This window comes from Haliaeetus leucocephalus, unplaced genomic scaffold (genome assembly GCF_000737465.1).
Source record: "Haliaeetus leucocephalus isolate CR32 unplaced genomic scaffold, Haliaeetus_leucocephalus-4.0 Scaffold110, whole genome shotgun sequence".
NCBI classification, from domain to species: Eukaryota; Metazoa; Chordata; class Aves; order Accipitriformes; family Accipitridae; genus Haliaeetus; species Haliaeetus leucocephalus.
Window position 1 is genome coordinate 2,930,293 of NW_010972546.1, and position 17,583 is coordinate 2,947,875.

Below are 17,583 nucleotides of genomic sequence, written 5' to 3' on the forward strand. Positions count from 1 at the left end.
ATGGCCAGGTGGGGTGAGACCATGGTCTGGGACAGCCCCAGCCCTGCATGAGCCCCTGTGCTGGGAGAAAGCAGGTCTGACCCTGGCTCTGCGCTGGGGCCGCAGCAGCCCCCACTGCCTCATACATAGGGAGTGGGGACGAGGATGTGAGGGTCTCTTGTAAGCCAGGGCATCCCCCTGTGCTCGCTGTGGACCCTGCGTGTCCCCCTCACCTCCCCACTGGCTCCTGCAGACACGGAAGCTGTCGAAGACAGAGCGGCAGCGGTTCAGCGAGGAGGTGGAGATGCTGAAGGGGCTGCAGCATCCCAACATCGTCCGCTTCTATGACTCCTGGAAGTCGTCCATCAAAGGCCAGATCTGCATCGTGCTCGTCACAGAGCTCATGACGTCTGGCACCCTGAAAACGTGAGCAGGGTCTGCCAGGTTGGGGTGTGCAGAGGAGGGGACAGGGTCTCTGCGGTGACAGGGAGGCGAGGGACAGGCTGGCACCCCCCGGCTGGGCACTTGACGTGGGCATTCGGGTGGGGATGACAGGCTGTGGTGGGATCTGGGCAGATGACAGAGCAGGGCTGGGAGCTGGAGACAGAAATCAGGGGTTGCTGCTGGATGTTTGGAGACCCAGGAGCTTCACTGGCACCGTCCTGCGTGGGGACAGTGTGGCCCAGGCGCCCTCGTGCCATGTGGGGTGGCAGCACTGGTGGCTCAGGGAGCTCGGCTCCTCCTGGGCTGCATTTTCTGTGCTGCCTCTGCAGAGCCCAGCCGGGGAGGGGACTGGGAGCCCCTGACTCCAAGACGCTCTTTGCCGCTCACCCCGCACGGGCACCTGCGTCCGTACGGGCTTGGAGTGGCAGCAGGAGGCGGGTGGGCTGGGGCTGGGGCCGGGGCTGGGGCCGGGGCTGGAGCAGAGGGCTGAGCCCCATGGGTCTCCTGGCAGCTATCTGAAGCGGTTCAAGGAGATGAAGCTGAAGGTGCTGCAGCGCTGGAGCCGGCAGATCCTCAAGGGGCTGCATTTCCTGCACACCCGCTCCCCCCCCATCATCCACCGCGACCTCAAGTGCGACAACATCTTCATCACGGGCCCCACTGGCTCGGTCAAGATCGGGGACCTGGGCCTTGCCACGCTCAAGCGAGCCTCCTTCGCCAAGAGTGTCATAGGTGGGGTACTGGCACGGCAGCAGTGGGGCCGGGCTTGCGGCTGCCCTGCGGGGGCTGTGGGTGGGTTGGCTCCCCAGGGGTGCTGAGCCCCACTGCCGCCTCCAGGCACCCCCGAGTTCATGGCGCCAGAGATGTACGAGGAGAAGTATGACGAGGCGGTGGACGTCTACGCCTTCGGGATGTGCATGCTGGAGATGGCCACCTCAGAGTACCCCTACTCCGAGTGCCAGAATGCTGCCCAGATCTACCGCAAGGTCACCTCGGTGAGCGGCCTCAGCCCCTGGGCTGGGGGCAATGCTGCTGGCTGGTGCCATGGGCACGGGAGCTGGGGTGAGGGGACCGGAGTGGGGGGGGGCGGTCAGATGGAGCTGTTGTGCCTCGCTGCTCCCTGAAATGTGTCACCGTGCAGGTTGTGCAAGCAGCTAAAAATAGTCTGGGCAGTGAGAGGGTGCTGTGCTGGGGCCCGTGGGGGGCGGGGGGACTGTGGCTTGGCCAGACCCTGTGTCCCTTGCCCCACGCCAGGCGCTGCCAGTACATTAATGAGGTGGAACAGGAGCGGGTCTGCTTGGGCACCCCCTGCCTGGGGCACCATGGCTGCCCCAGCTGGTCCTGGCTGGTTCCTGCCTGCTGGGGTGGAAGCTTGGAGCCGCGGGGCGTCCTGGCCCCGGCCACCCATGCAGGCGCACGTGGCCTGGCTGCGGGAGCCACTGCTGGGCCGGTGGGGCCCTGGGCTGGGAGCCCTGTCCCCACACATCCCCCGCTGCCAGTGAGGCTGTGCTTGGGGGCACCAGGGACTGCAGGGCTGCGGCTGCCTGGGGAGCATCCAGCAGCACCATGGCCCTGCAGAGCCTGGGTTCAGCCCCAGGCCCTGGAAACCCGGTGCTGTGGCAGGATCTGGCACAGGAGGCACTGACGCCCATCACCCCCAGGGCCTGAAGCCCAGCAGCTTCTACAAGGTGAAGGTGCCAGAGCTGAAGGAGATCATCGAGGGCTGCATCCGCATGGACAAGAACGAGAGGTGGGGGGGTGAGCCGGGGCTTGGGTGGCAGAGCCCCCGCCCCAGCTCCCAGCTCCACGCTGAGCTGTGCTCCCCACAGGTACACCATCCAGGACCTGCTGGAGCACTCCTTCTTCCAGGAGGACACGGGGGTGCACGTGGAACTGGCTGAGGAGGACGATGGCGTCAAGTCTGGGCTCAAGCTCTGGCTGCGCATGGGCGACACGAAGAAGCTGCATGGCAAGTACAAAGACAACAATGCCATCGAGTTCCTCTTCGAGCTCTACAAGGATGTGGCGGAGGAAGTGGCCCAGGAGATGGTGGGTACAGGGATGGAGGGACCCTGGGCACCACGGGGGTCTCTGCGCCCTGACTCAGTGAGCCCTCTCCCGTGCAGGTGGTCCTGGGCTTCGTCTGCGAGGCTGACTACAAGCTGGTGGCCAAGGCGGTGCGGGACCGCGTGGTCGCCATCAAGCGCAAGCGGGAGAAGCTGAAGCGTGCCCAGGACATGCCGTCGCCTGCAGAGCCAGAGCAGCCGCCGGGTGTCCTGCGGCTGCTGGAGGAGCTCAAGTCCCCACTGCCGCCTGGTGTCCCTGTGCCTGCCCCAGCCACCCCCGGCTCCGGGGACTCTGTCTTCAGCAGCACCTTCCCCCCGGAGCCTGAGGAGCCCGAGGCTGACCAGCACCAGCACTTTGCCTACCGGCACACCAGCTACTCCTCAGCCACCTGTGCGTAGGCACCAGGCAGGGGGACAGCAGGGTGAATTGGGGTGGGGGGACAACAAGGGGGACGGTGGGGTGACCTGGGGCAGGAAGCAGGTCCCTCCCCACCTCCAGCTGTGCCGTGCACCCAGCCCCACAGCCATTTCCCAAGGGCGCAAACCAGGGAGGGGGGCTCGCTCTGGCCATGCTCACGTGAGCACTCCTCCACAGCTGACTGCGAGACGGACGGCTACCTGAGCTCTTCTGGCTTCCTGGACTCCCCGGACCTGGCCCATCACGGCTTCTCGGTGGGGGACCCTGCCAGCCCACCACCCACCCGCCCCGTACGCTGCTTCCCCACGGTGAGCGGGGCCCCGCGGGCCAGGGGTCAGGGCAGCTGTTGCACCAGCTCATGCCATCCTCTCCCCACAGAGCATCGCGGTACAGCTGCCCACTGAGCGCCTGCCCCCAGCCAGCGGCTTCTCCTCCCCGGTGGACAGGTAAGGCTGTGGGGGTCCAGGTGGGGGGCAGACAGGGAGTACAGCAGCTGGGAATGGCCATGCTGATGCTCCAGCGCTGGGGCTTCCCACAGCTATGCCTCAGACGTGGCATCTGGCATGAGCGACAGCTGTGAGGGGCTCTCGGCTGGTGAGCGGAGCACCAAGCTGCCGCCCAAGCGGGCTTCAGGGAAGCTGCTGCGGCGCCGAGCCCGGTCCAGGCTGCGCATCACCAACGTGAGTGCCATGGGTGCCAGGTGGGCGGACGGGCGCTTCCCAGGCTGAAGCTGGCCCTGCCGCTTGCAGATCTCTGACAAGAACGACCGGGTGGTGGAGTGCCAGCTGCAGACCTACAACAACAAGATGGTGACCTTCAAGTTTGACCTGGATGGGGACAATCCGGAGGAAATCGCGGCCGTCATGGTGAGTGCAGAGCAGGGGGTGAGGGATTGCCTGGCTGTGCTGGGCACTGACCGGCCCCTTCGCCTCCAGGTCCACAACGAGTTCATCCTCAAGTCGGAGCGGGATGGCTTCATCCACCGCATCCGGGACATCATCCACCGCGTGGAGACCCTGCTCCGCAAGGATGGGCGCAGCACCACCGAGCTGCCCGAGAGCCCTGAGGCTGAGCGTGGTGCAGGCAGCCCCGTGAGTGCCCAGCCTGGCCCTGCCAGCGCTGGGGAAGCTGCTGATGCTGAGCACGGCTGGGGGTGCTGCCTGGCCCCAGGGAGTCCAGTGGGGAGGGAACTGGGGTGCAACATTCTTCCAGCCCTGGGCAGAAGCAGCTCTGTGCCTGCAGCTCTGGGTCACTTGCCCACTTCTGCGATGGGTTGTGGTGCCCCCCTGCCCAGTGGAGCCACCAGATCCTGTCCCTGCACACAGTGGGGCTGGGGTGGGGGCCAGCAGGGGCTTGGCTTAGCCTCTCTGGGGTCTCTGCCTTGGTGCTGGGCTCAGCCACATCCCCCTTGGCAGGCGGACCTGCAGCTGCTGGAGCTCTCGCGTTCCATCTCCTCCTCATCCTCACTCAGTGGTACGTCTCTGCCCCTGTGCGGGCCCTTCCTGCCCGCCCCCCCCAGCCCCGTGCCGGGCAGGTGACGGCCCTGGCTGAGCCCAGGGGGTCCTGCGGAGCACATCCTGTCTCAGCTGAACATCGGCTGTCACCCCTGTGCCACAGACCTGGGCTGCACCAGTCCCAGCCTCTCGGTCCAGTCCCCCATCCTGCCATCGCTGAGCAGCTCCCCGTTGGAGAACGACCTTGTCAGCCCCACAGAAGTGCTGGCAGCCCCAGCGCATGAGCTGCAGCCGACGCTGATGGGCTCCCCCACAGGTACCAGCTCTGGTGGGGCCAGGCATGTCCATCCCACCAGGGCTGCCGGCCGCAGCCTGTGCAGCCGCTGTGCCTTGACCGGTCCCTTGCCAGCGTGGGGCTTGGAGCTGCCTGGGCAGGGGGTGGAGGGGGCTCATAGGGCCTGGGGCCACTCCTGATGCTCCTCTCTCTGCAGGCTCCATGCAGACCTGGCCCCTCGTCTCAACGGCTCCCTCCTGGCTGACGGCTTCACCAGCATTCCCGCAGACCCCCCCGAGCACCCCGGAGGGGCCTGTCCCACCAGCCCTGCCCCAAGCCCTTCTGTCCCCACTGCCACTCCCCACATCCCCTGTCCCCAGTGGGCCCAGCAGCCCCCTGAGCCCAGCTGGGACCAGCACGTCCTGGTCCCCCACCACCCCCCTCTTGTCCCTGGCCAACGTCTTCTCCCTGGCAGTGATGAGCGTGGCCCACACGCTGCTGCCCACCGTCTCCTCCATTGCCGGCTCGGGCGGGCACCTCTACCCCCCACTGCTGCCACCGCCACAGAGCCTTGTTCTGGGGCCCCCACGCTTCGTCTACCCTGACCCTGCCAGCATGGCCAAGTCAGCCCCGGCCCGTGGTGGGACCCCGGAGTCAGCGGGGGCTGATGTCCCCACTGCTGGGGTGCCTATGCCATTCCCTCCCCTGGCACCAGCCTCGCCATGCCCCACAGGCAGCGAGGCTGCAGGGAGTCTCCTACCATCACTGAGCACGTCTACGCTGGGGAGCCCAGAGGGTAGTGCGGTGAGTGTGAGGGTGACAGAGGCTCCCTGGGACCATTTGAGGTGGGGCTCAGCACTGGGGGGGGGCTAGGTTGTTGCTGCAGATGCTGCCCTGGGATGGGACAGGGAGCCCCATGGCATGGGGAGCAACAGTGGGGGGAGCAGGAGACATGGGAGGACCCGGGGCGGGGAAGCTGACGGCGCTCGGGTGCCTGCAGGTGCAGCCTGGCTCCCCCAAGCCCAGCCACTCGCTCATCGTCTCAGAGTCGCCAGCCCCTGGCATGCCCAAGGCCCGGCTCTCGCCCATCAATGAAGGTGAGGTGGGGAAGAGCCAAGGCTGCCATCTGTGCTGGGGCACACGATGTCCCCGCTAGCCCATGGGCCCCAAATCCCACCAACTGTCCCCTGTCCCCAGCAGAAGCCAAGCCCCAGATCCTGGGCCGGTTCCAGGTGACGCCAACCAAGGACCCGGACATGACCTCCCCACTGCCAGGCAGCAGCGAGGGCACCAGTGAGGGTGAGCAGTGTGGCACGGAGCTGGCGCTGAGCGGCTCCCCCCCGCCCGCAGCCCCTGACACAGGTGGCAGCTCAAGCAGCAACTCGGACTCAGCACTGGCGACAGCGGAGCAGGACCCCGAGGCTGAGGAGGCACTGGCCAAGGAGGGCACGGTGCTGCCGGCAGAGAGTGACCAGGAGGGCCCCGGGGAGGAGGGCGCAGAGAGCGCGCCGCAGGCGGTGCTGAGCCAGGTGTGGCTGAGCTACTCCCGCAGCTTGTCCTACCTGAGCAGCGATGACACGGAGAGTGAGGACGAGGAGATCTGGGAGGAGCTGCAGAACCTGCGCCAGAAGTGAGCAGCCCCACAGCACGAGGGGGAGCAGGGTGGTAGGCTGCACCTGGGAGGCAGAGCAGGGGCTGCAGGAGGGGACAGGTCTTCCCACCCTCCCCAGGTGGGAGGATGATGGCCCCTCCCTGGAGGCCCTGGCTTGGCCTGGCATAGTGTGGTGCAGGGCTTGCAGGGCTCAGCTGTCAGCCCCCATCTCCTCTCCAGGCACCTGGCTGAGGTGCAGCTGCTGCAGAGTGCCCAGAAGAAGGAGATCGAGGAGCTGTACCTGCGGATGGGGAAGCAGCCGCCGCTGGGCATTGTCTCCCCTGCTGCCATGCTCTCCAGCCGCCAGCGACGCCTGTCCAAGGGCAGCTTCAACCCCTCCCGCCGCAACAGCCTGCAGCGCCTGGAGCTGGCGCAGCCCCCAGGTGCCAGCCCCTGTCCCCCAGCTCCCTTCCGGGGCCCCTGCAGGCTGAGCAGGGGCTGCGGGACGGGGACCCCTGGGGCCGGGGGTCGGGCCCACGAGGGGTGCGTGTCTGCACCCCTGCTGGTGCCCCCTGCTCAGGGCTGGTCTGTCCCAGCAGGCATCATGCGCCGTAACTCGCTGAGCGGCAGCAGCACCGGCTCGCAGGAGCAGCGGCTGAGCAAGGGCGTGACCTTCGCTGATGACTTCGGCCGGATGGTAAGGAAGGGGTGGAGGGCTGATCCCGCTGCTGGTGGCCCTGTGGTGCTCCCGATGGGCCCAGCTCACCACTGCTTCTCTCCCCAGTAGCCAGCTGGCCAGGAGTGACCTCATGAACTACCTCAACCAAGTGCCTGCTGCCCCAGGGGTGGGTGAGAGCCTCTGTGCCTCCTGGGAGGACAGTGCCGGCCCTGGGGGCAGCCAGCATGCTCGGGCTGAGCCAGCTGGGTGCCTGGCCCCCGCCTTGGCCCCTGTGCCCCTTGGCCATGTGCCCGCGGCAGGATACCTGCTGCCTCTGTATCAGAGGGAGGGCAGGCCTGTCCCACACTTGTCCTCCCATCTCCTCCCTCCTTGTGCCCCCTGGCCCCCTCCCTGCCATTCCCAGCCCATTTGCTCAAGCCCGGCCCCAGCTGCAGGACACATGCAAGGCGCCGCCATCCTTCATGGCTTTACTCTGAGCTGAACCCGTGCAGGCAGAACTGGGCCCCGCCGGCGCCCTGCCCTGAGCAGAACCACCTTCCCCCACTGCGTCCCAGCCATGATACATCCCCACCCCTGCCACCATGCCATCCTTCAGCTCTGCCCTGGGGCTGCTCCAGCCCAGCTCCCTGCGTGGGACAACACAGGTGGGGGCTGAGCCCACTGCCCTGGGGCTGCCCTGCTCGCTGCCACCCTCATCTCATTCTGCACAGCCCAGAATGACCTGGCTGCGGAGCAGGAAGAAGCTTTCCTTGGCCCCGTAAGGCGACAGAGCTGGTGCACCAGCAATGGCAGTGGGTGCACTTTGTTACAAACTGATGTCTGGAAAGTGTTTTCATAAATATGAATTAAATACAAATGGGGTCTGTCTGTGTCTGTCCGGCGAGACTCGTGGACACTGTCCTTGCTGTTGGCTCGTGATAAGAGTGCAAACTGAGTAAGATGATAAAAAGGAAAATAGAAAGTTGCTTTATCTCAGCAGACACCTGAGTGGGTATTAAGATCCTGAGCTGGACTCTGGCCACCAGCTGCTTTAACAACAGGCGCTGATGCAGTCTCCAGACAGGGTATTTATTGTGGAAAGCGACGGGCACCTGGGCACCCCTGCCCTTCCCAGGAACAAGTTCCTGGCAAAGACCCTGTCTGCCCTCCAGGACAAAGGCGGCTGCCTGCAGGGGAGGAAGCCCTGCCTGCAGGGGAGCCACTCCAGTGCACTGAGCGCCGTGCAGGCCCAGACCCCCGTAAAGGCAGGTGCCCCGTGCTCAGGGCCAGGCGCATCCCCTGTGCTCGAGGCCCGTCCTGCCCCGCAGGGGTTGCAGCGCACTCACGGGGTTTACCGGGGCTGGGCCGGGCCCTCCGCACTCAGCTTGCTGCGCTCTCAGCCCGTGCCTGGGCCCGCGCCCGCGCCGCCTCTGCCTCCTGCTCCAGCTCGTCCAGGAACCGTTCCTGCGACACCGAGTAGAAGGTGTAGCCATCTGGGGGGGGATGTTAAGGAAAAGAGCGGGCGCAGCCCCGGCGCGGCCCCCCCCGGCCCCGCCCCAGTCCCGGAGGATACAGATGCCAAACGTCACCGCGCCGATGCCGAGCGCCAGCAGCGCGTTGCGGCTGCGGAGCCGCCGCTGCAGAGCCCGCTGGCGCTGGGCGCGCTCCACCTGCGCCATGAAAAGACGCTGCTCGGGGCTGAGCCCCGGCTCCCGCACCGGGTCGATGCGCCGCGCGAACGCCGCCTCCCCGCCCGGCTCCCCCGGCGCCGCCATCTTCCCCTCCGCCGCTTCCGCACGGCGCGGCGACGTCACATCCGGAGAAGGGGCGGGGCGGGAGGGCGCATCCAATCGGAAGGGCGCGGGCAACGCAGGCTCGCTAGCGCAGCGGCGGCGGCGGGAGCGGGGCGTCGAGCGGTTGGCTGTGAGGCCCGGCGCGCGGCGGAGGCGCACTCTGATTGGCCGGCCGGGGCCCCGTGACCAGGAAGGCGCCAAGGTGGGGCCGTGGCGGCCCCGTCCCGGGAGCGGCCTCACCGCCGAGGGGCCACGGCTGCCCAGCTGCGCCTCTTGGGCCCCGGGGCCCCTCCCCGCCGGCGGTGACGAAGCACTGGGGTGCCGCCGAAGTTAATTGTTGTCCTTAAGGCTCCTGAGCTGAACTGCTGGATGGGGTCCCAGGCGCAAGTGGCATCCCGGTGCCGTGACCCAGGCCCCGTCTTCGGCGAGGTTGCTCCTGAGGTTATCGAGGATACGTTGATCCATTTGGCCACGGAAAACGAACAGTACCTGAGCAAACTGTCGGATCGGGCCGGATGCTTCAAAGAGACCCAGGTCGTGGGTGAGGCTCCTTTCCTCAACTACAGCTAACTCTTGAGGTGGTTAATAGCTGTCTGATTAGCTTCAGTTGACTGAAATGAACGACTGTTGCGCTTTTTTGCAGAATTTATATTCCTTTTGTCTGAAAAATGGCACTTGGACCAATCAGCAACGTACCAAGCGGTGGAGTTACTTGAAAGGTAATAAATGTCCCGAATGCTTGGTGCATTTCTCATTTCTCTCACGTGGTTACGCTGTGCGTGTTCCATACCACTCGTTCAAACCGTGCATAATGTTTTTTGCATGTCTAGAGCTTTGGCTCTTTACTCATTTAGTTCAAATTAATAGCTATCCGTATATTCTGAGTACATGCAGAACTGATTTTCTTAGCAGCAGAGAACTGTTTTCTGAGCAATTGTGGGTTTTGTAGGTTTATGATCAAGCAAGTAGAACACATCTGTAAGTCCTCCAGAGAGAACGTTAAAAGTCGTGAACAAGGACAAGGGAGCAGCTGGAGCTCTCTGAAAGATCAGATATACGACACGTTTGTCCTGCGACTTGTGTCATGCATCCAGCTTGCAAGCAAACTTTCCTTACACTATAATGTAAGCCAGCTAAACCTTTTCTTATATGATTTTTTAGCAGTGTAGTAAATTATGTAGTATATTAATTTCTCTTAAAAAATAGATTTCCTCTTTGAAAGACAATAGCGATAATGAAATGCAAAGGATATTGGAGACCTAAATCCCTTCCATTTAGGGCACGTTAGCTGTCACTCATCAAATAACAATTTGTCAGGAAATGTTCCCAGTACTAGGGGAAAAAAGTACAGGTAGTGGGAAAACTCCGTCTGTGGTTGTCAAAAATTGTATGGCTACAGAGGGTTCACCCCTCTCTGGGGAAGGTTTGTGGAGTAGAGGAAACCTGCAGGAAAGAAGGTCCGAGCTGTATTTCTCGTGCCAGCTTAAAAGACAAGTTAGAGAACTGGGTTAGTGGGCAGCATCACCACTGCGGTGGCTTATGCTTAAATTCAGTGGGAGGAGTAAAACAAGAAAGTCCTTTGTTCTTAGCAAGTGCCTTCTTGCCTAGAAAATAACTTGTCTTTTTTTTTTTTCCTCTTCAGATAGTTAACAGTGACACAGCTTTAAAATTCCTGCAATCCTTAAAATACTCATACACTAAACAGGAATTGCTTGAGTCGGAGCTTGCTGTTTTAAAAACTCTGCACTTCCAGATCAACATGTCAACTCCTTTGGCTTACGTGGAATTGCTTTTAGAGGTTTTAGGTAAAAGTATTAATAGGACAGAATGGGAAAGAATTTTTTTAAAAGCATAATAGAGCTATTACTGATCTGAACCAAAATGTCTCATACTACAGATTTTTGCATACTGTGATGGCAAGTGAAACATTTCAGATTGTCCAGGACTTTACTTTTTGGATGAGAACATTGTCCTTAGTAGAATCTGATGAATGTTGTTGGACAGCCAGTCGTGACTCATTCAGTAAAAGATTAAGAGTGTAAAGCCCCCAAAACCTAGTGTAAGGCCACATTTTGTCCAATGACTTGCCATTTTTTTGGCCCAGGTCTGACAACCTCAATTTCAGAATGAGTGAAATTATACTGAGATTGAGAAAGCCTATGGCATGAAAAGGCCTGTGGCATTCAGAAACAAAGGGCAGTTGTCACCAGAAATCTTCATCCCTCACTTAACAGTAACTAGCACTTCTTTCTAATTCAGTTTAATGACTCAAAATGCATGGCTGATTATGTATGATCTCTGTGCTAGGACACAACGGCTGCCTGCTTCCTGCAAAACCATTACATCAGATGTGTATGCAACTACTAGACTTCTCCTATCTTACAAGAGATACCATCTATGACACTTTGTTGAAGATTGCCATTGAAAATTCAACACCGAGCAAACTGCAGGTGTAAGTAGCTTGTGTGACTATTGCTTAAAATAACTATTTGAAATTAAAACCCTAAAAAACCCTAAGAAACAGTAGCATAATTCCAATTATGCCATTTTTTGGGCATGTTTGAAAAAATTTTAATTTGGGGGGCTTTCAGCTTTATTGATCTTAATATACCAGTTCAAAGCAACATGCTTCACCACATTTGCTTTAGGGGCAAGCTAGGAAAGTGTTTAACTTAATCGTAGAAATCTTTAGTAGAAATCATAGTGCTTTAGCACTGCCAATTAAAGTTAAAAGTATCAGGCTTTATTTGGACTGAAAGGCCGAATAAGCTAACACGTCTGTAGGCTGTACAGCAATTACAGAAGTAGGTGCTTTTGAACTTAATGCTAGCATCATTTTACACCAGAAGACGCTTTTAATTCTGCAGAGCAAAGTTTTTGACAGTAAAGGAAGATTTCATGCTCTTGGCTGTTGGAATCATCAGCACAAGCGTGTTCATACTAAACCCTGGGCATTGGAAGCAGGTACAGTCACTTCTAAACACATTGGCTCTACATGAAAAAAACGTGAAGGTTGTTTATATGTTTAAGCACAGCAGGAAGACAGGTGGACTCTACTGGGAATAGCACAAGGGAGGTGACACATTCCAGGTTTTTTAGCAGGAAGCGTGTGTACTTTTGTAAAAGCGTTACGAGGGTACATGGGCAATTCCGCAGGAAGGCTTGTGCTTGCACTAGTGTGAGCGTATCCTCACGCTTCAGCTTCTTTATAGCCAGAACAAATCCCCACAGACATCATTTCGTTGACAGCTGGAGAAGCAATCCCATGGGACAACTTTTTGCCCAAACTGCTACTGAATACTGTAACAAATAACCTATTACAGATAGTAGCTTCTTCATTTTACTTCTTTAGTAGAAGCAATTAAATTAAAAAAAAAAAAAGAACAAAACAGGAAAAAAAACCACCGCAAAGCAAGTAAACAAAAAAACAACCAAATAAAAAAACATGCTGAGAGGCTTCAACTTTTGTTGAAGTGCACCCATGGAGCACTATTATTCTCATTAGATTTGGAGGATGAAGAAGTATGTCTGCAAACTAATGTCTCTTAAGGCACTGTAAGTAAGTTGTTGTTGGTTTTTTTTTTCAAGGTTGTGGAGCATTTAAACTGTATCACTGGTATTACTTCACAAAGTATCTTAGAATTTTCTTACGCAGTACTGAAACACATCATTGGCAGTACCACTCCAAAGCAGCGCTATAGGAACTGTGGAACAAAAGCTCCAGAGAACAGAATTATGCCTCTTAAATAGAACTATCATCTCCTACGGCCAGTCGCTAGCATATCAGTAGCAAACTGTTACGCTGCTGGTAATAGTCCATCTTCTGCAATACTGCACAGGGAACCCAACACAATTTGGGTTTACTTTCGGTTTGGAACACCAGGTGTTCTGTAACATTTTGTATGTTACGTGTTAACTAGAAAAGCTCGTCCTTTCAGGCAATGCACTAGTGCTGTGATGGGAGGCACATAGGAGGAAAGCAGCACTTAGAAATACCTCTTTCAGCACCAAAAAAATTATTGTAAGGGCTACATCTTCTAAGTTATGAATAGAAGTTTCCTTAGAGTTATCTCTTTATTCAAAGAAGTGTCATGTTTTAAAAAGGCGTTAATGTGCATGGTATTCTGCTTGGTAATCAGTTTGGCTAGAAGCAGCTCGCATGCTCAGTCATTACAAACAGGGCTGTACTTTCTTTCTCTGCTTACTGCTTTTTAAGAAATTACTGTCAGGCAGCCTGCTGCAGCCAGGCTGCTTGTTACTGTGTTCCGCCTTTGCCAGGGCTCAGAGCCTGTTTGCTCTTACCTTATGACAGCCAGCTAGTTGACCAGTGCTGTGAAAAGGACAGAATCCCACCAGTTTTGAAAGCAATGCAGTTGTTGTGACAGCAGGTGCCTGTTCAGTGCGTCCCTGTAAGTGCCTGGGGCTGTTTATGCTGTGCCTGGCATATGCTAGATGAAAGCACTCTTTGTGTAGAATAGTGTTTTATTATTTATTCAGTGCACCTCTCTGCAAGAACAGGCTGCAGGAAGTATTAAAAGTAGTTAATACCATCATAGCTAAGAGTATTCTAAACAGGATCAAACCTTAAGTTAGTGACACACAGAAGTGCTGATATGACTTAGAAAATACTTTATTTCAAACTGTAGTTACTCTTTAATGACCAAGCAGAGCTTCAGTGAGTTCTTCCTTGTTATTCTCTGTGTTTGTAACATTTTGTTTTTCTAACCTGTGTGTTAAGCTGTAACAGAGTTGTATCAAACTCACGGGTGTTTTGAAGTTCAACAGTAACTTATATGCGTATCTACAAACCCCAAAAGTACCAGTTTAGCATCTATTTAATAGCTAATTTTTTTTATTCTGTTCAGCTCAATGATATAACTTTACATATTGCTTTTCTATATACTACTTGTAATAATGGTATTCTAAATAAAGTGTCCTGTGGATTTTTGGTATTGTAAACATTTTGTACTGGTTAATATTAAGAGACATCTTAATTTGACTTTCTCCAATGAAATGCAGACACTCTACAGCTGCCACGACAAGTTCTTTACATGGTTACTTGTTATAGAATTGGGATGAGACCCAGGCAAGACCCCACTTCAGGTTAGTTAACATGAATTTTAGTGCTTTTGTCCATTGCTCCTCAGAGTTAAATTGTGTTTTAATAGAGTAAGATCCACCACTGCCACCTGTATCTTCAATCTTTCCTTTCTCCACGTCCATCCTGTATCACACACAAAGTTTTATTAGTGCATTACTATTGCAAGCGTTTAATCTCAGTATGATGTCAAGTACTAAAATTGAAATCTGACATTCATATTATTCTGTGTAAGAATACTTTGTTTTTAAAGGAAATCTAGCAAGCCTCAGGTCTTCACCTGAGGAACTTGTTTTAGATTTCAGTTAAACTAAGAGCAAATGTGGTAATCCTGCATATTATAAAGAACATGGGATGATTCCAGAAAGACAGGACTGAAACAGCAAGCAGTGCTGTAGACTGGTTCAGAGGTCAGTTAGCACTGTTCGGGACAGTATGAGGTGTTAATTTGACATGTTACATAGCAACACTCACCTATACGGCAAGCAAAACCGAGTTTCGCCTTTTTCCACTTCCTCTTTAAACTGCTGCACACAGTCCAGGAAAGCCACCATTGCATGATCAAACTTATTGTCCCAGAAGAACCTTAGGCCTCCAGAACAGTACAAGGGGAGCTCCTGGAAAAGAGATTCATTTCAGGCACCCCAGGCACTCCATTTTAAATATGGTCACTGCAGCTCTTCAGTGTTGTGCGAGGCTTTACTTTGTCACAGGATGCTTAGAAACGGTTTGTGGCACATAAGTGTGACTTGTGTTGTGGTAAGTGCCTACCGCATGCAGGCTTGGGTTCCTAATCACCAACAATCATCCCAAATCATGCTATCTTCCTCTGGCCAGCTGCAGTGTAGAGTTCAAGAGTCCTGTTGGTTTTAATGCTACTGGACAGCAGAACGAGTGGCTTGATATAGGATATGGAGTGAGATTATTATGTTGGAGAAGTCAGGGCAGCTAGCTCTCCTGTACCATAAATTCATAAAAAGCTGAGCTTGTCTTCTGCATCCCCCAGCGTGACCAGGGCACTGTGGCATTCAAGGTCAGTGTCCTCCAATTTGGGTAGGATCTCTTACCTTTGATTTGTCTGTGAGGGACTCTAAATACGAGTGGTTGCCATATGGTACAAGACGGTATCTGAAAGGAGATACGATTCACAGGCAGGTGAGTCTAACTGCCTTTATCTGAGCCATAAATGAAACGTGTATTATATTGCATATACCTTTGAAACTTCAGGCCCATTTTGTTAGCAAGGGCATGTAGCAACAGCACAGTCTGCCCCCAGGCAGCATTGATCTCATTCCATTCTACAGGAACACTGGGGAGACGGCCAAGTCTGAAGTTATTTATCGTGCCAAACTGACCACTGTGCCTGTGATAAGAGGAATTATAAATAAGCACAGTGGGGCAGGAACAGCTTCTAGCATGCAAACCTAACAGTTACAGAATGCACACTGCTAACCAAGCAAAAGGAGGGTTTGGGGGCTCTAGTTAAAAAGCGTATATAAATACCAACCACTTGTTCTCTTCTTATGACACAGTTAATTAAAAAAAAAACCAAAAAAAACCCACAACAAAAATCCCCAACCAAACACCCAAACCCCCTGAGCTACCTGTTCTGTAACGCCTGACATTAGAGCATTACCATTGGCTAGCAGAGTAGGTCCCAGTTTGTTAACAGGGTTAGTGGAAGAGCCATTTCACAGTCTATTCTGACATCTGCACGGCGTCACAAACCTATCTCATCTGATGCTGTTGGAAGCCGTGACCAGTTGCTTTGTTGTGGGCTAACTATAACTTGACTAGCACCTTTCCTCTCAAACGCAGTATTACTTTAACAGCCCTACGTTGCAGATTCTTAGCAAACTAACGCAACATTCCAGCGTCTACATTACCAGATGTGAAAGGTTGCATTGAACACGTTGGTTTTCTTTAATTTATCCAACTGCATCTGGGCATAGCGCATTTGGTTGTCCACACTTTTCAGCTCATCATCTAGCTCCAATTGTTGCCTCTTGAATTCACAGTATTCTTTCTGATACCTTTTAATAAAAGCAAGTCGAGAACTGCTAAGTGCAGCCTTTTACAGAGAAGTGATTGCTCACACGTTATACGAGGTTTCTTTGGTCTAGCCAACTTCAATTTTGCAAAGAACAAGCCACTCGTATTTGGGCATTATTTACAGGTTTCTCCACATTATAATCTCATTTATCTGTTACCTAAAAACCCGGGCATAACCTGCAGTTGTAGTTCACTCACTGAGCTTCTTCCTGCTCCAGCCGCTCTGCCTCTGCTCTGACTCTCTCGAAGTCTTCAGCCACAATCTTGCGGTTCTTCTCAACATCCTCTAGCTCCTGAATCAGTTGCTCTTCCTCCAGTGCAAGTTCTTTCAGTTCTGTTTGCAGTTTCTCCTTATCGTCCTCATTCATTTGTTCCAGTATCTCCAGACATCTCCTAAAGGAGAGTGACAGGATTACCAAAACTGGGATCCTGGGAAACCCCCCGCCAACAGTCCCCGGTTCCGCGACAGCCTGCAGGCGTGAGCAGAAATGCAAACAGAGGCTCTGATCTCACATGCACCTCTCGTTAATCCCGAGCCCTCCGTGTTGATCCTGCACTGTGAGTCAGGAACACACCCAGGAGAACAGGGGAGCGAGATGGTGAGCCAAGGTCTGTTGCTGCCTGTCAGTAACCATCTCTGTGAAGCCCTCGATTGCGCGGGAACGCTGCCACGCAGGTGCTACGGGCAGGTGGTATCAGTCATTCCAACGAGCTCACAGACTTCAGCTGGCGAAGCTGTGTACCACAGGACCCTCAAAGTTTTTCATCTCATTCAGACAAAGAAAACCCCAAGCGCTGAACTCAGGGACGTCTCTTACTGATCATGGAAAGCCAGATCAAGGCTGTATTCTTTCCCTAGGCTTCAAGCTAAAGCAACTCGGTCTCAGATCACCTGCACATCACTCACTCACTTGTAGTTCTGGCACTCGTTCTCTGTGATGTTAAGCTGGGTGTCTAGTTGGTCTAGCAGAGTGTCTGTGCATTCCTCACACAGAGGGTGATCCACATCTGTCTGCCCAGACATAATGTCAAAGAGGTCGCCAGTGACCTGCAGGAAGAGTTCACCATTAGCTCAGGTGAAGCCACGGGCAGCTGCCGGCTGGTTTCCAACAGACGGGCTTGTGCTTCTTCAATTAGCACAGTATTTTTTGCAGATCAAATCTTGATTTAAGATAAGCCAGCTTTACTGAACTACTCACCCACAAAAATACTGGGAGGCTAGTGCTATGGGAAACTTTGCAGTTTAATCTTGGAGAGCATCTAGTGAGTTTACCAGCTCACGTAAAACTTGCCTTCAGTCTCCGGCTGAGGTTTTCCATCGTGCCACCATCTGACGCCTCTCCGATCAGCGTGAAACTGTTGGCACTTTCTGTTGACATCATTCTTGGAAAGAATTTTATTGAGAGTTGAGTGCCAAGGGCCTCGGGGAGCCAGGTCTAGCGCTAGACTTCAATTTGAGACTAGCTCAAGAGTCGGAAAGGAAGAACACGCAACATGTACTTGCAGACGGGCGGGGGAGCCTGCGTTTGAGAGGAGCTCTATGGGGACAGCCCTTGGGGTTAACCCGCAGCTAATAACCAGTGTCCCAAATATCGCACGTTTACACGCTGCGCCGGCCACCCGGCCACCCGCGGAGGGGGATCCCTTGGGGGAAGGTCTAAGGGGGTCACGCAAACGGGTCGCGAAGTGCAGCACTGACGAGCGCTCTGCCGGCAGCGGCGGTGCCCCGCGGGGCCGGCGGGGGCCCTTCCCCGGG

The 17,583-nt window shown here is 55.4% G+C and overlaps 5 protein-coding genes across 5 annotated transcripts in view; 3 read left to right on the forward strand and 2 right to left on the reverse strand.

The window, feature by feature from the left end:
- WNK4 (WNK lysine deficient protein kinase 4) lies at positions 1 to 7,441 on the forward strand. Its single transcript, XM_010585742.1, has 20 exons — positions 1 to 8; positions 169 to 405; positions 935 to 1,155; positions 1,261 to 1,418; positions 2,085 to 2,173; positions 2,253 to 2,472; positions 2,550 to 2,880; positions 3,085 to 3,215; positions 3,286 to 3,353; positions 3,446 to 3,587; positions 3,657 to 3,773; positions 3,843 to 3,998; positions 4,323 to 4,380; positions 4,525 to 4,677; positions 4,853 to 5,439; positions 5,636 to 5,732; positions 5,833 to 6,265; positions 6,467 to 6,669; positions 6,826 to 6,923; positions 7,014 to 7,441. Exons 1-20 carry the CDS (start codon positions 1 to 3, stop codon positions 7,029 to 7,031), a joined length of 3,525 nt encoding a protein of 1,174 aa, XP_010584044.1. The 3' UTR covers positions 7,032 to 7,441.
- Positions 7,442 to 8,084: 643 nt separating this feature from the next.
- On the reverse strand, positions 8,085 to 8,680 carry LOC104842953 (cytochrome c oxidase assembly factor 3 homolog, mitochondrial). The gene is made up of 2 exons (XM_010585628.1): positions 8,458 to 8,680; positions 8,085 to 8,377 (listed from the first exon to the last, which is right to left on the reverse strand). Exons 1-2 carry the CDS (start codon positions 8,657 to 8,659, stop codon positions 8,265 to 8,267), a joined length of 315 nt encoding a protein of 104 aa, XP_010583930.1. The 5' UTR covers positions 8,660 to 8,680; the 3' UTR covers positions 8,085 to 8,264.
- Positions 8,681 to 8,907: 227 nt separating this feature from the next.
- CNTD1 (cyclin N-terminal domain containing 1) lies at positions 8,908 to 13,221 on the forward strand. Its single transcript, XM_010585630.1, has 7 exons — positions 8,908 to 9,218; positions 9,321 to 9,396; positions 9,627 to 9,801; positions 10,320 to 10,482; positions 10,985 to 11,129; positions 11,545 to 11,641; positions 12,266 to 13,221. Exons 1-7 carry the CDS (start codon positions 9,047 to 9,049, stop codon positions 12,425 to 12,427), a joined length of 990 nt encoding a protein of 329 aa, XP_010583932.1. The 5' UTR covers positions 8,908 to 9,046; the 3' UTR covers positions 12,428 to 13,221.
- A 68-nt stretch (positions 13,222 to 13,289) lies between these two features.
- Positions 13,290 to 17,413, reverse strand: BECN1 (beclin 1, autophagy related). Its single transcript, XM_010585629.1, has 8 exons — positions 17,120 to 17,413; positions 16,739 to 16,875; positions 16,026 to 16,220; positions 15,662 to 15,808; positions 14,989 to 15,138; positions 14,843 to 14,903; positions 14,250 to 14,392; positions 13,290 to 13,901 (listed from the first exon to the last, which is right to left on the reverse strand). Exons 1-8 carry the CDS (start codon positions 17,207 to 17,209, stop codon positions 13,733 to 13,735), a joined length of 1,092 nt encoding a protein of 363 aa, XP_010583931.1. The 5' UTR covers positions 17,210 to 17,413; the 3' UTR covers positions 13,290 to 13,732.
- Positions 17,322 to 17,583, forward strand: part of PSME3 (proteasome (prosome, macropain) activator subunit 3 (PA28 gamma; Ki)) — a 6,499-nt gene continuing 6,237 nt past the window's right edge. Inside the window, exon 1 of the mRNA XM_010585743.1 lies at positions 17,322 to 17,351. Coding sequence (XP_010584045.1) covers positions 17,322 to 17,351 — 30 coding nt within the window. The remainder of the gene's footprint in view (positions 17,352 to 17,583) is intronic.